The sequence below is a fragment of the Gekko japonicus genome, unplaced genomic scaffold, assembly GCF_001447785.1.
Source record: "Gekko japonicus isolate JY-2015 unplaced genomic scaffold, Gekko_japonicus_V1.1 scaffold18, whole genome shotgun sequence".
Lineage (NCBI taxonomy): Eukaryota > Metazoa > Chordata > Lepidosauria > Squamata > Gekkonidae > Gekko > Gekko japonicus.
Genome location: NW_015170275.1, coordinates 3,043,426 through 3,059,403, shown reverse-complemented (window position 1 = coordinate 3,059,403; position 15,978 = coordinate 3,043,426). Strand labels below are relative to the sequence as shown.

General features: G+C 47.4%; 1 protein-coding gene across 1 annotated transcript in view; it reads left to right on the top strand.

The window, feature by feature from the left end:
• Positions 1-2,415: 2,415 nt before the first annotated feature.
• The window catches only part of MAP3K15 (mitogen-activated protein kinase kinase kinase 15), a 129,694-nt gene continuing 116,131 nt past the window's right edge, over positions 2,416-15,978 (top strand). The window contains exon 1 of the mRNA XM_015417615.1: positions 2,416-3,067. Within this exon, the coding sequence (XP_015273101.1) occupies positions 2,680-3,067 (388 nt within the window). The 5' untranslated portion in view covers positions 2,416-2,679. The remainder of the gene's footprint in view (positions 3,068-15,978) is intronic.

Genomic DNA, 15,978 nt, shown 5'->3' with positions numbered 1-15,978 from the left:
ACTTTTGAACACCTTTTTAAAAATTGTGTGTGTGTTACCCTCACAACAACCCTGTGGGGTAGGTTAGGTAGAGAAGGGGAGATTTGGCCCGGGGTCACTCAGCCAGCAGAGTGAGAATACAAACCTGGGTCTCCCCACATCAATCTGCAACTCTGACCACTGTGCAGTGCTGCCTCTACTGATCTGTAATGTTCCAGAGGTGTTGTAATGTAATACTCAGTTTCTCAAACGAGTGTATGCCTGTCTGTTGGTCCACTTAGGAGTCTTGATCCTGGTTGTGTGGTGGGCTAGTTGTGGCAAATGGTAGGGAAGCTCAGTATTTCTGTATACAGTTGTAGGGACTTTATTGCAATGTGCTATGGTCTGATATTATGTTCTTATTCCAGTGTGGGGTGTGTGGGGGGCAATGGAAGCTGAGTGATAGGGTCTCTCCAGGTGATTGCCAGAAGGGAGATGCGTCCTGGTCTTGTGTCTTACAGATAATCTTACAAATAGTCCTTTGCATTTATATCATGCTTTCAACTTTAAAAGGATCATAATGCTGATTGTGTGAACTTAGGCAAATCACGAGAGGTAGAGCAGGAAGGGTTGCATCAGTGCTTAGTTCTTGTGGCCCTTTCTTACAAACTCAAGGAAATGTTGATCACCACTTTGGGCCCAGGAAGCAATTTTTCTCCAGGCCAGTTTGGCCCCCAGTGATCCTAGAGGTTTTTTTTATCATATTCTGGGCGTGGAACAGGGGTCACTGGTGTGTGTGTGGGTTATTGGTGAATTTCCTGCATTGTGCAGGGGGTTGGACTAGATGACCCTGGAGGTCCCTTCCCACTCTATGAGTCTATGATTCTATAATTCACCCAGGCTGGCTGTGGGCACGCCAGCACCTCTGTCAGGCAGAAGCGCCTGAGATCCTCCCCCTCCCCTTTTCCTTCGCCCCACTTGGAGGCGAAGGGAACGGAGGGGGGGAAAGAATGGATCCCAGGTGCTTCTGCCTGTCAGAGGGGCTGGTGCACACCTCCGGTGATGTCAGGGGGTGTGGCATATGCTAATAAGTTATGCTAATGAGCTCCTGCAGCTCTTTTTCTATGAAATGACCCGTTTACAATATATGTAATCTGGCCTTCCAGTCAAGTAGGTGCAATGCTCTGAACTGCTTGTCCTAGGTGCAGATGTTGGTTCTAGCAAAATGGATTTGCATTTTCCCATCTTTGAAGATGGAAACCCATACTCCTTAAGCAACTGACCATCTGAAAATCAAAGTGTGCACCCCCCAATTATGTAAAATTTGGTTAAAAATACCAGCCCTCTAATATAGGCCCTTTCTGCACCCGTATTTTGCCTCGGTTTCTGAGCACAACCCCATTCTTCCGTTCTGCATTCTCTCCCGCTTTCACTTCCACTTTGTGTTGGGGTTTTCTGTCGTTTCTGCATTTGTTTTACAGGAATCTGCATTCAGACTGTTGCCCCACAGCTACTAAAACTGCAATTCTTCGTTCTCATTTGCTTTCGAATCGCTAATCCTTTCTAAACTAGAATTGTTTCTGCAGATATTTAAGTGCTGCCCGCTGCCCTCCCCCGTTTCAGCCTCTCTCTCTTCAGGTTGACACTCCCTCCCTGTTCTGTTTTCTTTCCCTCCTTCTCCAAAGACAAAAGAGGAGGTGTTCTCTCACTCAGGCAAACTTTTAAAAAGCCAGAGAGAGCATAAGAAGGAATCATCAGTAAATATAAGGACTAGGGGATTCCCTGCTGCTGCCAAATGTATGGATCTTGCATGTGTGGGCCTGGATGCCCTTTCTTTTTGCAGAATTGGGGGGGGGGCAGTTGGCCGCCAGTTAGCTCAAAAAATGTGGGTTTTGCTTGTAGATGCTGGATGCATACAGAATACACAAGTAAATAAACCGGAGGGGAAGAAACCAATGCAGAGGGAATGTGTAGGACTGTGAAGTCAAGGCTTAAGGCTTGACTCCTCAGATTCTAGGAGAGCAAGCTGGCAGTGCAAAAAGGGCCATGTTCTAGATATGGTCAGAATAATAAATAATCTTGTGACATTTTAAAACTAAGGGCTACTTGTGGCACAAGCTCACCAGAGCCCTCTTTGTCAGAGGCATCAGGTGTAGAGCTGGCATGCAACTAAAATTCCCAGTCTCCACCGACCCGGTCACTCGAATGCCACTGTCTAGGAAAGGGGGGCGGGGTCCTGAGGTCCCACCCACCCCTCAACACCTCGTTTGATAAGTGCAGGACGCGGGTCAATCAATCAATCTAATTTATTGCGGCAGGAGCCAGTAACACAGGACGCAGGTGTTTGATGAGTGCAGGACGCAGAAGTTGTGCAGCGGCGTGCAGAGCGGGGCCGCCGCCGTGCTGACAGTCCCAGCCCGGGCCAGCACAGGCCTCTCGGGAGCAGGGCGCCTGGCGCGCTCTCCGGCCGGCTGCGCCAAGGGACACAAGCTCGGCAGGAGCTTCCCGGAGCTCAGCCTCGGTGGGCAGGGAGAGGCGCTCCTTAGGCGTTGCCGGCCCCGAAGGCGAGGCGCTCTCCAGCTGGCGCGAGAGAAGTTTGCTTTGGCCCAGCCGCGCTCTCCTGCGCGCCCGCAGGCAGGCGCCGGGGTCCCGGCCGCAGCAGCGACCTCCAAGGGCAGAGAGATCACCGCCTCATGTAGCACGGCCGCCCGAGCGAGCCCCATGGAAACCTCGGTGGGCAGCGGCGCCTCAGGGGCCGGGGAGCAACAGGGCGCCAGCGGGGACTCTGAGCAGCGACTCAGCCCCCCGAGCGGGGGTCCCGAGACACTTGCCGCCTCTGAGGCGGCGCCGGGCGCAGCAACAGCTACCACAGCCGGCGGCGGCGGGGAGGGCAACGGGCCGGGGTGGCGGCAGCGCTCGCTGCGAGCCGTCTATGTGCTCAACGACAACAACAGCCCCAAAGGCGCCGCCGGGGCGCGGAGCCCGGAAGCCGGGGCGCTGCAGTGTCTGGTGCGAGCGTGCGAGGCCGAGGGAGCCCAGCTGACCACGGTCAACTTTGGCGAGTTGGACTTCGGCGAGACGGCCGTGCTGGACGCCTTCTACGACGCGGGTGAGTGGCGGGAAGGGAAGCGAGGCCAGCGCAGAGCCGGAGGGGGGGGAAGGGTAAGTTCTGCTGCAGGTGCCGCTGAGCGGCCGGAGGCATCGGAAAGATCCCCTTTCTTTCCCCCGGTGCGTTTACGCGGCAGGCGCTTCGCAGCCAGCTGCAGCAGGTCAGTGGGCGCAGGGATCGAGAGAGCGCGCGGAGGAAAGGGTCAAAGGGCGGCCGAGCAGAAGACGCGGTTACCCAATCGGTTTTTTTGAAAAGTGAATTCGGTGGTTTGTTTCTAGAAACTTTCGCCCGCGGTTCGTTTGATCTGAACGCTCGATTGGTGCCACCACCGAGTAACCCCCGCCGCCGAAAGACTTTTCGACATCCGTCTGCGGCGAGGACAGGGCTCCCGTGCTCTTAGTCGTTGTGTAGACGCGGGGATTTCTGAAGGGCAGCTTTTCTCAGCGCTGCACCGCTTGCCTAAGATGTTGGCCTGCGCCTAGAATCCTCTGTTCTGCGCAACGGTGCAAGAGACAAGAGCCCTGAGTAAATTGTCTATCTAAGTCAGGCTGTGGTCAGCCACCCTTTACCAATAACTACGCGTTAAAAAGCTTTGACAATGGAATGCATGCGTTGGTGGCCAGCATGTATGCTGGGCTTCATAAATTCTGAACAGTTACCAGTTCTTGTGGGTTGGTGCTAGGAGTCTGTCGCGGGGGCGTGTGTGTGTCTTCTAGCGCTTTAACAGGTTTATTGCTAATCTTAAACTCTGTGTTTTAAGTGTTTCACAACATGTTTGAGTAAGGTTTGACCAAAGATAATCAAATGTAGTAAGAACTAGCTAAGATGCAATGTATTACACAGGAAATGCTGAGGTCACATTTTGTGCATATGATGAAGCAGACGATATCCCTTGAAGGCAATCCATCAATCTAAGGTGCTCCAAGACTCCTTTTTTAAAATGAATACGGAGGCACTTCTTGTTTGTTTGTTCCTATTTTCAAGGACTCAGCTGTGGAACTGAAAAAAGTTATAGTCCTTTAACTCTGGTTCAGACTGAGCCCAAAGTGAAATTCAGAACAGAAACATTGGTTGTCCTAGAGCAAGACAATGTTCTGCCACATCAGGACACAAACTGACCAGAAGACACTATAGTGACTGGCACCTGCTCATGTTATAAGGATAAATAAGATAATCACTTTGTATAATAGAAATGTTACAAGAGGGGGCCTGCTACTCATTGGGGGGGGAATCCCATCTCTCCCCACTTTCTCACCAGGTGCAGTGTGGCCTCTGGGCTCCCCTGCAGCTGCCAGGCCCACCTCCCCCACTGCTCTTGGCAGCTCTCCCAGAGCTGCTCCAGGTGGGCTTGCCAAGGTTTCCTTTCCCCCTTTTCCTGCTCTCAGGCCCAGCACAACTCATGGTTTGCACTGCTGCTGGCAGCATGCTCCTGGTCTCCACCACCACCAGGCCCGGTGAGGCTCCCAGCTTTGCAGCCACTATTGAACCCAGCATGGCTTCCCTGTACCACCAATGAACATTAGAGATAAGTGTGCAAGCACAGGGAATGCTACTTTTCTTTGGGGGGAATTACTCCCCCCGTGTTGTTTTCTAAATTTTTTCTCTTTAGTCTCCATGTGGCCCCAATGTGCAGATGGTGGCCACACGTGGCTAATAATATATAGACAAGTAGGGACCCACAAGAAACTTGCGAGAGCGGCTATCCGATTCCCCCCACCTTTGTTTTTTCCCCTTTCCCCATATTTCTCTCTCACACGTTTTCTTCCTCCCACCACCTGTTGTTTTACTCTCTCTTCTCCATGCCTGTCACTTCCTCTCTTTTTCTGCTCCTCACCCCCATCACTCTCTCTTTCTGAGCCCCATCACTCTCCCAGCCACCCACCAGCTTCCTCCCCTCAATAGCTGCAGTAACAGGGGCAGCTTTCCAGGAATCACAATGGATCTCCCAGCATAGAGATCAGGTCCCCTTAGTATTGCCAGCTCCAGGTTGGGAAATTCCTGGAAATTTGGGGGTGGAGTGTTGGGAGGGCAAGGGTTTGGGAGGGAAGCGACTTCAGCAGGGTATAATGCCATACAGTCCACTCTCCAAAGCAGCCATTTTCTCCAGGAGAACTAATCTCTGTAATTTGGAGAGCAGTTGTAATTCTGGGTGATCTCCAGCCCTCACCTGGAGATTGGTAACACTAGTTCCCCTGGAGGAAATGGCTGCATTGGAGGGTGGAGTTTATGGCATTATATCCCTCTAAAGTCTCTCCCCTCCTCAAATCCCACTGTCCCCAGGCTCCACACCTCAGATCTCCAGGAATTTCCCAACTTGGAGGCGGCAATGCTATCTTCTTCCCACCCAACAGCCAACCTACCTTTATCCGCCCTTCTGTCTTCAGTTTTCTGTTGCCTCCCTCTCTGCAGCCTCTGCCTAGGAAAACTATAGTCTGTCTTTAGAGTGGGGACCAAAGCCGTTTACATTATTCTCCTTTCCACCTTCTTATCTGCACAACAATCCTGTGATGTAGGTTAGGCTGAAAGTATGTGACTGGTCCAAAATCACCCAGTCAACTTCCACAGCAAGAGGCCCCTATGAATCCTACCTCAAAGGCCAAAATAGACCTGGAGAGGACCTCCTCCCCCTGCCTTTTTCCTCACATAAACCCATCTTGGAATACTGTGGTTGCCTAACAACAGCCACTGAAGGAATCCATTGCTTAAAGCTGCAAGCGCTCCTTTTAGCATTTTCATATTTTTTAAACCACTCAGTGTTGTTTTTTTAAAGATTTCACATTTTTCTGCAAACAGTATAGAGATGTGAAGGCTCGGGAAAAAATCGGAAAAAAACCGTTTTTTTTCCTGAAGCCTTTTTTGTTTTTTTTCCGAAAAATTGAGAAAAGAAAATTGATTATGGAACGTTTTATTTTAACATGATGAATAAAATATTTTAAGACAAGGTGTTCAAATATTTTCCAAATCATTTCTAAAATATATATATATACGGTATCAGATTGATCTAATTTCTGTGCACTGAGGACAAGCAAGTTTTAGGTTACAAACTGAACTCTCCAATGCAAGAACAAGATGCATTTCTTCCTTTAGGAGGTGCTATTGTCACGAGAAAAGAAAAAGGTTTCAGTTTTGTTTTTGCATGTGGGCGGGTATTCTGTTTGTAATAACTGTTTGGATACACTATATTTTTAATATGCTAGTTGTGATAATTTCATGCCAAGTAAAAATGTCCATAGTCATATTTTATGTTCCTAAAGTAACAGAATGACTTTCAATCTAGAAAAGACAAAAGAAGTGCTAATGTAGCATTTTTTTCAATTTTTCCGAAAATTTCCGTTTTTTTCCGGGCTTCAAAATTTCCGGAAATTTTGCATCTCTATGCAAACCTGGGGTCCTTCTCAGGTTTTAAAAGATCTGTCTTGCCTATTCACAGTTCCAGTCACTGTATTTTAAGTGTCCAAAGATAGGCCAACTAACATATCCTTATCACTTTTGCTCTGTTGTGTTGTACATTTTGATAAATCTCAGACTCTTGCAAGATGTAGCTTTGACGATAACTTACAGAGGAGCTCTTTAGGTAAAGGTAAAGGTTCCCTTGCTCGAAAGCTAGTCGAATCCGACTCTAGAGTTGCGGTGCTCATCTCCGTTTCAAAGCCGAAGAGCCAGCGCTGTCCAAAGACATTTCCGTGGTCATGTGGTTGGCATGACTAAACACCAAGGTGCACGGAATGCTGTTACCTTCCCACTGAAGTGGTACCTATTTATCTACTTGCAATTTCTTGCTTTCGAACTGCTAGGTTGGCAGGAAGAGGAGCTCTTTGCAGGCACTTAAATGTTATTATATGAACTCAAGAATTGCTTTGCTGTATTTAGGCAAGAGTATCAGTATTGTCCAGCATTCTCTTATTTATCCATGCTATTTACTTATTTTATGCACACATTCTCTCCATCCTGCCTGATTCACGAGGTGGCTGACAAAACTATAAAAGAAAACTCCAAAAAGACTAAAATATAAATGTGAAAGTACAGTTAATAACTCTGCCTATAAAACTCTCCGGTTAAAAATTAAAAGCCTGGGTAAAAAGAAGCTTTATAGCTGTGTATATCTAAATAAAAGCAAGGCTAAGCTTTTGCAGAAGTAAGGCTGGGGAACACAAGCCCTTTTTCATGGTGATGCTCCACTTATGGAACTCTCTGCCAACAGAGACGGGCCCCCAACCTAACTTCTGCAGATGGGAGTTCACTGAGAACGGCCTGTAGGGGAGGTTTTGTGGGAGGAGGTGATTTTTAGATATCCTGTTGCCAGATTATTTAAGGATTTAAAGGTAATAACCAGCACTTTGAGTTAGGCCCACAAGGTGATTGGCAGCCAGTGACTTTAGTTTATATAAAGTACTGAGACTGATGCATGGAGGAGTGATTTCAGTTCATACTTTATTATATACAGGAGAACTTGAGATGAAGTAGCCGGGCCAGAGGCCGGCTTATATCCCCATAGCAAACCACACCCAAACGCACCCGTGATAGGATATTTACAGTGTACCCAAGTCCCATAGGTCAGTTCTCAGATCCTAGCCGTCCAGTAGGTGCGCCCTAGGATTCGTTCGGGCTATTGTCTCTGGAAGCGAAGCTTGGGCCATTCGCGTGGCTATGTGCGGACCCAACCGCGGGTGCGGTTTCTCTGGGTACACAACAGTTTAGGATTGGAGTGATATATTCTCTGTATCCAACTCCTGATGGTAATCTGGCTGCAGCAGTTGAGGTTTCCGAACCAGCTCCATGTAGAGTGCATTGTAGTAATTTAATCTGGGTGCAATCAGAGCATGGAGGATGACTGTGCCAGTAGTGGAGGAGGCTGCTGCTGCAGACCCCCCCCCCAGCAGTTTAGAGCATCAGTGGTGCCATCGATTTCCCATCCCTTGCATCAAGTCAGGCAGAGAATGCAAAAGCAAAAGTGAAAATTTGAGGCCAGTCTGGCTGGTTCTGGAGGCAGTAGTGGAAAAGGAACCGGGTGAGGAATGCAGAAGGCAGGCAAGGCAGCGTTATCAGCCTGAGTGAAGGTGCCAGCACTGGGACTCCAGAGCATCTAGAGTTGAGGTGGCAGGGGCTTCAGGGCAGCTAGGTGCATGACAGTCTCCTCCCTCCAGTAAGAGGCCCAGGGTGGCTGCCTTGGGTGCCTCATGGCTAAGGCAACCTTTGCCTGCTACTTCAGAGGGAGTGTTATATAATTCCAAACAGGTTGTCCCCATAGTCCTCTGTGATGGACTGCACTTTTTAAAAGCATAGAGTTCTGTACAAACAGCTAAAGGATTGTGAAGGGTTAATTCTTCACAGAGCCAGAGAGCCTTGAGTGACAGGCTGCTCCAAGAGATCTAGTTAGCATCAGCTGATTACAGAGAAAGTCTTCTGAACTGGATACTGAGGAAAATTCAGTCTGATTTCAATCCTAGCTAAGAAGAGTCGAGTACTGACAGTTTTGGAATTCAGCCCTGACTGAGAGCAGTTTAACACAGACAGGAGAATTGGGGAAAGTTGGCAAGGATGAGTAGGTAGTTTGATGGAAACTCCCATTCAGCCCAAGGAAAGGGGATAGATCTTCTAGTGAGAAAAGGAATTTCCTTACCCAGTCAAACTGAGAGTTAGCTCTGAAGAGTATAGAGACCCCTGGTCTGGTGTGGTTGGAAACTGTCTTTAGAGACCTTAAGAGTTAGTTCAGTTCAGTTAGCCTTTATTGGCATAGAACAATACCTTAAAAGAAGATTAAGAGTCAGTTAAAAACTCGAGATGAATACTGGAGTTTTAAAAGAAGCGTGTACCAATCTGCTGGAAACCAAAAGAGTCAGGGAATACTCAAAGCAAGTGTTTGGGAAAACACTGGAAAAAAACCTCTCAACATAAAGATTTTAAATAATTCTGAACAGCTTCAGAAACTCTCATTAGCCTGAAACATAAGAACTAAAAGCTTTGCATGTACTGATTTTACCCCAGAGTTATCTTTGTTGAATTACCACAGAAATTTCAACCCCTGATTTCAGCTGACCTCCCCCCCTCTGTTGAATAAAATATTTTGTTAATTTGGAATATAAAAACTTATCGAGTGCCATTAAGTCGTATAAGTTCCTTCCCTCAGGTTCCTGGCTAAGACAGGGTGGGACAGTCAGAATTCTTCAGGAAAGAAGAAAACAGACAATTAGGGCAGCTCAGTCACAAAAAAGGGGGAAAAACCCAGGGAAAATCATGCTTTTGAGGGAGGGAAGGTGATGGGGCATCATATCCTCCAATAGCTGTCCTAGATGAGTTTGTCTAAAAAGAATTTGGTGCAGGGGCTTAGAAGGAAAGGTCTGCACATCTGAATCATTATGCCTGAAAACCTGAAGATTTCAATAGACTTTTCCTCCCCCTTCCATCTCCCAGCTAACATAGCTCTTTTGGTCTGGGCTGAGCAGTAACAGGGAATGGAGGAGGAGATTATGACGTTTTATACACCACCCTTTACTCAGAGTCTCAGAGTGGCTCACGATCTCCTTCCCTTCCTCTCCCCACAACAGACACCCTGTGAGGTAGGTGGGGCTGAGAGAGCTCTGAGAGAACGTCTCTTGAGAGAACTGTGACTGACCCAAGGTCACCCAGCTGGCTGTATGCAGAGCAGTGGGGTATCAAACCTGGTTCTCCCGATTAGAGTCCATCGCTCTAAACCACTCTGCCAAAATGGCCTGTGTGTCCAGGCTGTGTTTTGCCTAGACATACAGTGACATAACAGGCTGCACAATCTCAAATCAGACACAGAATGAAGAGACAAGCAGCTGTGATGGGCTGCGAGGACAAAGGTGGAACAAAATCTTCCTTCTCTGCAGTCACTTTGCTCAAGGCACAGTTTTAGCAACGAGGGTGCAGCCTTTTTTGTTGGGTTGAGCAGGGATGGCTTTCACGCTACTTCCCTGCCCCACAGTGCTAGACCTACACCACTCTAGCTGTTACGCAAGTAAGTGGTAGGCCCCTCACGTTCTCTGACTAGCTAGTTCTTATTTTCGTTTGTTCAGCAAAGCTCTATTATTCTGTAACAACAAATGGGCAACGAACCTATACCTCTTAACCTCTAGACTTTTTCGCATTGGGTTGAACATCAGTGCACATTCTGGTGATCTGGGCCTAGGGCTGCCAACTCCCCCGGTAGGGCGGAATTACCCCGCCCCGGAGGCTCCGTTCCCCGACGCGGGGGAATCGGGGCCCGGGGGAAACCCCTCCCCGGCGTGCGCGTCACCGGAAGTGACGTCGCACGCTGGGGGCGGGGCCACGCCATTTGAGGGGAAAACAAAGAGTTTTCCCCTCAAATGGCGTGGCTCCGCCCCAGCGTCTGACGTCACTTCCGGTGACGTCCCGGTGGCGCGCACGCGCTTTGCGCGCGCGCACACACGATCCCGGCTGGCTCCCGGAGCAGGAGGACGCTCCCCCGACGGTAGGGTTTTTAAATTTGGCAACCCTATCTGGGCCGGCTTTTTGTGCTTCTTATTACTTCAAAACTTGTGTGGCTGCTTGGAATCTATGCAGTCAGATGCTGATTTAAAGAATATTTGTGTTAGCTTTTTGTTAAAAGTTTAAAACTAGCTTGAAAAAAAGGATCTGAATCAAAGCCAATATACTTGCCCCTTTGACTAATTTTATTCAAGCCTAAAAATGTAAGTGGAAAAATTTGTCCTGTTGATGTGTGCTCACTGCTTTTCGTCATCAGCCCTTTTGTAACAGATACATTTACAAAGGATTTTGAAAGTGGAAGGAAAACAAGACCAATAAAAGAGTAGAATCACAAAGCTAGATAGGAAATTAATTAGTCTGCTTTAGGACATTTCATCACATCCACAGTAAAAATATTTTATTGATTGGTTTGGTTTGTACCCCGCCCTCCCTGCCGAAGCACGCTCAGGGAGGCTTACATAAAGTTACAGGAGATAAAAACAACAATATAAATACAACAATATGGATATCAGAATAAAACACAGCATAAAAGCACATTTGTCTAATTTAATCAAAAAGACTCATTTGTTACTGTTCTACATACTTGCAAAAAACCATTTCTAATGCTTCATGTCGATGTTTTCAGTTAGGATTTTTTTTTTACTAAAAATGCAAACATTGTACAGCATTGGGGCTGTTGTAGTGGTTAAAGTGTCAGACTGGGATTTTTGAAGCCCAGGTTTGAATCCCTGCTATGTCCTGGAAGCTTGCTGGGTGACCTTGGGCCAGTCACAAACTCTCAGCCTAACCTACCTCACAGGGTTGTTGTGAGGATAAAACGGAGGAGAAGAGAACGATGTAAACTGCTTTGGGTCCCCATTGGGAGAGAAAAGTAGGATATAAATAAAGCAAATAAAATAAAAATAACTGTTAAAAAACCCATAGGAAGTGCTAAGTAAAAAGTGAAGAGTAAGTGCTAAGTAAAAAGTGAAGAGGCACAACCATATGAAGACAGAATATATCACTGTTGATAGAGCCCAAGCACAGATGGATAAGCAGGGGGCGGGGGGGTTATTGTACTGGTTTGTTCCATATTATCACCTGCCATGAAATCAGTCTCCATCCCTTGGCCCAAATCCCACATGTATTTCCATGGCTTGATTTACAGAACACTTAAACCAATTTAGATCGTATTCAGGGCCGGCCCGAGGTTGTCCTGTGCTCTAGGTGAGCGCAGATGCCAACCTCCTGGCGGGGCCTGGAGACCTCTCACCCAGCCGCCATTCGCCTCCCCCCCGCTGCCGCTGCTGCTCGCCTCTGTCGCCGGCCGCCTCCCCCCCTCCCAGCCGCCGCCGGTGCTCGCGTGAGAGAGAGGCTTTCCTTTCCTGATTCCCTGACTGCTGAGAAAGAAGGAGATGGAGGCAGGGTGAGTGGATGGCGGGCGGGTGGCGAGGTGTGCTGCTTCCTCCCCCCTCCCAGCCGCCGCCGCCGCTCGCCTCCTCCCCCTCTTGGCCGCCGCTGCTGCTCGCCTCCCGCTGCCCCCACTGCAGCCTCTCTGCCAGGCAAAGAAGCCACAGGGGGGCGGCAGCCGGCGGTGTGGGAGAAGGTGTGGCGGCGAGGAGTGAACAGGATCACGGGGGTGCGCAGCTATGAAGTGCAGAGCCACGGCCGCCCACGTGCCACGCCCCCCACGCGCTGCTGGCGGGTTCCCTGGCAATCCCGACGATACACCATCAGAATGCCTTTTCGACCTAAGATGCTCCAAAGACTCATTTATTAATGAAGCGGGCATTCAGCTTGCCCTCCTCACTTTGAGATTTAATTTAATTATTTTAAACGGTCTACCTCCCTTTGACTCTCCTGGGGATTATACGTTTGCTTCGGCCCGAGGAAGCAGTGTAATTGATTATATAATGATCTCATCGTCGCTTTGGGACGAGGTGAGAGCATTCTCAGTGATTGGTCGGCCTGAAAGTGTTCACTTTCCATTGGCCCTCCTTTTTAATTCAACCTTCACTGCCGTAGATCCTGAGCTCCAAGCGGATGATTTAAGAGAGTTAGCCCATAGTATTCCTAGGATTCGTTGGTCTGAGGAAACGGCCCGGAAGGCTGCTGAGGTCTTGAAACCTCGATGCCTGGAAAAGTTTTTACATTTAGCAAAGGAACCAAATGGGATGGTTGACCTGATTCAGGCTTATGATTCTATCATAACCCAACTTGTAGAATCGCTATCATCACATCACCAACAATCTGGCCATAACAAAACCCGTCGATCTGGGACATGGTTTGATAGAGAATGTTATGAAGCTAAGGCCCAAGTCCGCTCCATTTATCAGGCATATAGGAAGCTTTGTTTAGGCCAACTACCCCTAGAATACTTTGAGGCAAGAGCATCCCTGCATAATCTATATAGAAAAAAGCAAAAAGTGGCTCGGCAGAAGAATTGGGAGCCTCTGTTGCATGCTATGATTAGCAATGACTGAAGGAAATTTTGGGCCGTGTTTTCGAAGGCGTTTGGCAGGAATAGATTCGTAAATCCCTCAATCACGAATAAGAACTGGTATGAATATTTCCAGGGGTTTTTTACGGCCACCAGAGTGATGGAGGGTGTGGAGATTGAGATTAGGCTAGAGGATTGCCCGGAATGGCCCCCGGTGCAAGTTGAGGAAATTGAAGCCTTAATAGCGCAAATTAAGTCAGGGAAGGCCCCGGGCCCGGATGCAATCCCCCCTGAAGCTATTAAAGCATGCCCAGAATGGTGGGCTCCCTTTTTGGCAGCTCTCTTTACCGCTATAGATAGATCAGGAGTAATGCCTGAAGCGTGGTTGAATGCTGTAGTAGTGCCAATTTTAAAAAAAGGTAACTTTGAGTTGCCTAGCAACTATAGGCCGATTAGTCTTCTTTCAACGTTAGGGAAACTATACGCAAGACATCTTGCGATTAAGCTCAACGCCTGGGTCACCGACCAGCAAATATTGGGATGTGAACAAGCTGGTTTTTGTCAGGGGAAGTCCACCTTAGACCATTGTATAGTCTTAAGCCACTTAGTGAACAAATACCGTAAAGGGAAGGGAAGCAGGCTTTTTGCTACCTTCCTTGACCTGAAGGGTGCCTTTGACTCTGTGTCCAGAGAGCGCCTATGGAAGAAACTATTGAAGGCAGGGATGGATCTAAGACTGTTATATTTGATTAGGAATCTCTACACCGGTACAACTTGCCAAATCAGAGGTTCTAGAGAAGGGATCTTAACCCCCAAAATTATAAGTAATATTGGGGTTAAACAGGGCTGTATCTTGGCTCCGCTTCTTTTCAATTTGTTTCTTAATGATTTGTCTGTTTGTTTGGAAGACTCTCTGGGCTATAGTCACTGTCCAGTTCTGGGTGGACGAACTGTCCCCTTGCTTTTATATGCTGATGATGCGGTCATTCTTTCCCGCTCCGAAGTAGGGATGAAAAAATTGTTAGTAAGCTTCCTGGATTATTGTGCTCATAATGGACTCTCAGTGAACTTTGGGAAAACTAAAGTTATGGCCTTTGGGGGACCCTGGAAACCTAGGAATTGGAATATAAGGGGTGAAACAATCATACAGGTCAAGAGCTTTAAATACCTGGGAGTGAATTTTCATCACAATTTTAGTTGGGCAACACACAGAACAGAGGCAATTAAAATGGCGAATTGCTGTGTGCTTGCACTTACGCGGTTTTATTATACTAAGGGCAATCAGTACGTGCCAGCAGCTATTAAAGTGTTTGTACACCAAACTATTGCTAAGCTCCTCTATGGTATCCCTATTTGGATTACAGCCTTTAACAAGGCAGTTGAACAACTGCAATCCAAATTTCTGAGGAAAATTCTGGGGTTGCCTTTGTGCGTCTCCTACGCTGCCATTTGCTTGGAGCTTAATCAGAGAAGGCTGGAGACAAAGGCGTGGATCATCACCTTTAGATTCTGGCTGCGATTGCATTTTAGATGCACTCATAATAGCCTTGTTGCCTATATGTTGAAAGATTCTCACCCCTCTGCCTGGCTCTTGGCTATTGAAAAGAAAATTAATTCTATTGGCTTTAATCTGAATGATTTTGTCACTTTAACAGAGCCGGAGGTTTTTACTCTGCTTAAGCAGAGACTTATCGATATAGAAATGCAAGAGCTCAGAGCTCTTGCTTCCGGTAGGTGTTCCTCAGTTAGATGGGCCTATCCACTCTCTGATGCTCCACCACAATATTTTTTCTCCCTGATATCACCGCAATTGTGCAGAGCTTACATGCTAGCACGGTTCAATGTTCTCCCCTCCGCCATTCTTGAGGGGAGATATAAGAAAATCCCTTATGCAACTAGATATTGCGGATGCAATAAGAGAGAACTAGAAACAGTTGAGCACGTACTTTTACGCTGTAACCTGCTAAATGACATTCGAGCAAAATTTCTAGAAGTCCCCCTTAGCAAGGTTGCATGCCAACCGGATGGAAGCAAGCTACACTACCTCCTTACTTCCCGGGATTCGGAGATTATTGAATTGACTGCCAAGTTCTTTTATGCTCTTATAAAACGGAAAAATGTCCCTGATCACTTTAATTGAGATCAATGAGTTGCATAATTTAATTCAAGGTTCTGCGGTTGGGCAAATTTTATCTTGCTATAATTTTAAGCTTATATAAATAGCCATACCTTGAAATGCTTTTAGAAGTTATTTATTTTCCACAAATTTTATAGGATTGTTTTACCCCAATGGCAACTGTTTAATATTTTATGCCAATAAAAGGTATTTGTTGTTGTTGTTTTTTTGGGGGGTTCCCTGGCAAAAGCTTCCCTGGCCGCCTTCGCCGGGCGCTCCTAAGTTGCTAAGGGCGCCAGAGGGGCGGGTGCCCAGCCTAGTGATAGAGCCGGCCCTGATCGTATTCATTGAAGATTATTGTAATATTCTTGCTCTATATGGATATATTTTGGTCCTTTGTAACCAGGGATCTTTTCGTAGAAAAAGAGCTGCATGAGCTTATTAGCATATGGTATGCTAATGAGCTACTAGGCTATTAGCATAATATCTCATTAGCGTATGCAACGCCCCCTGACATCACCGGAAGTGATGTCAGACAAGTAAGCAAAAGGGGGGAGGGATCTTCAAAAGTCTCCCCTTCCCCAGCGGGAGCGAAGAGAGAAGTTGGGCCTAGAGTTGGGCCGCAGAAGGAGGAAAGAGGGAAGGAAAGAGAGAGAGAGAGAGAGTAGAGAGAAGGAATGAAGGAAAAAAAGAGAAGGAAAGAAGGAAGGAAAGAGGAAAAGAAAGAGAAGGAAAGAAGGAGTGAAAGAGAGAAGGGAAGAAGAAGGCAAAGAGGAAAAGGAGAGAATGAAAGGAGGGAAATTAAGAAAGAGCGAGAAGGAAAGAAGAAGGGAAAGAAAGAGAAGGGGAGAAGGAGGGAAAGAGGAAAAGGAGAGAATGAAAGGAGAGAAAGTAAGAAAGAACGAG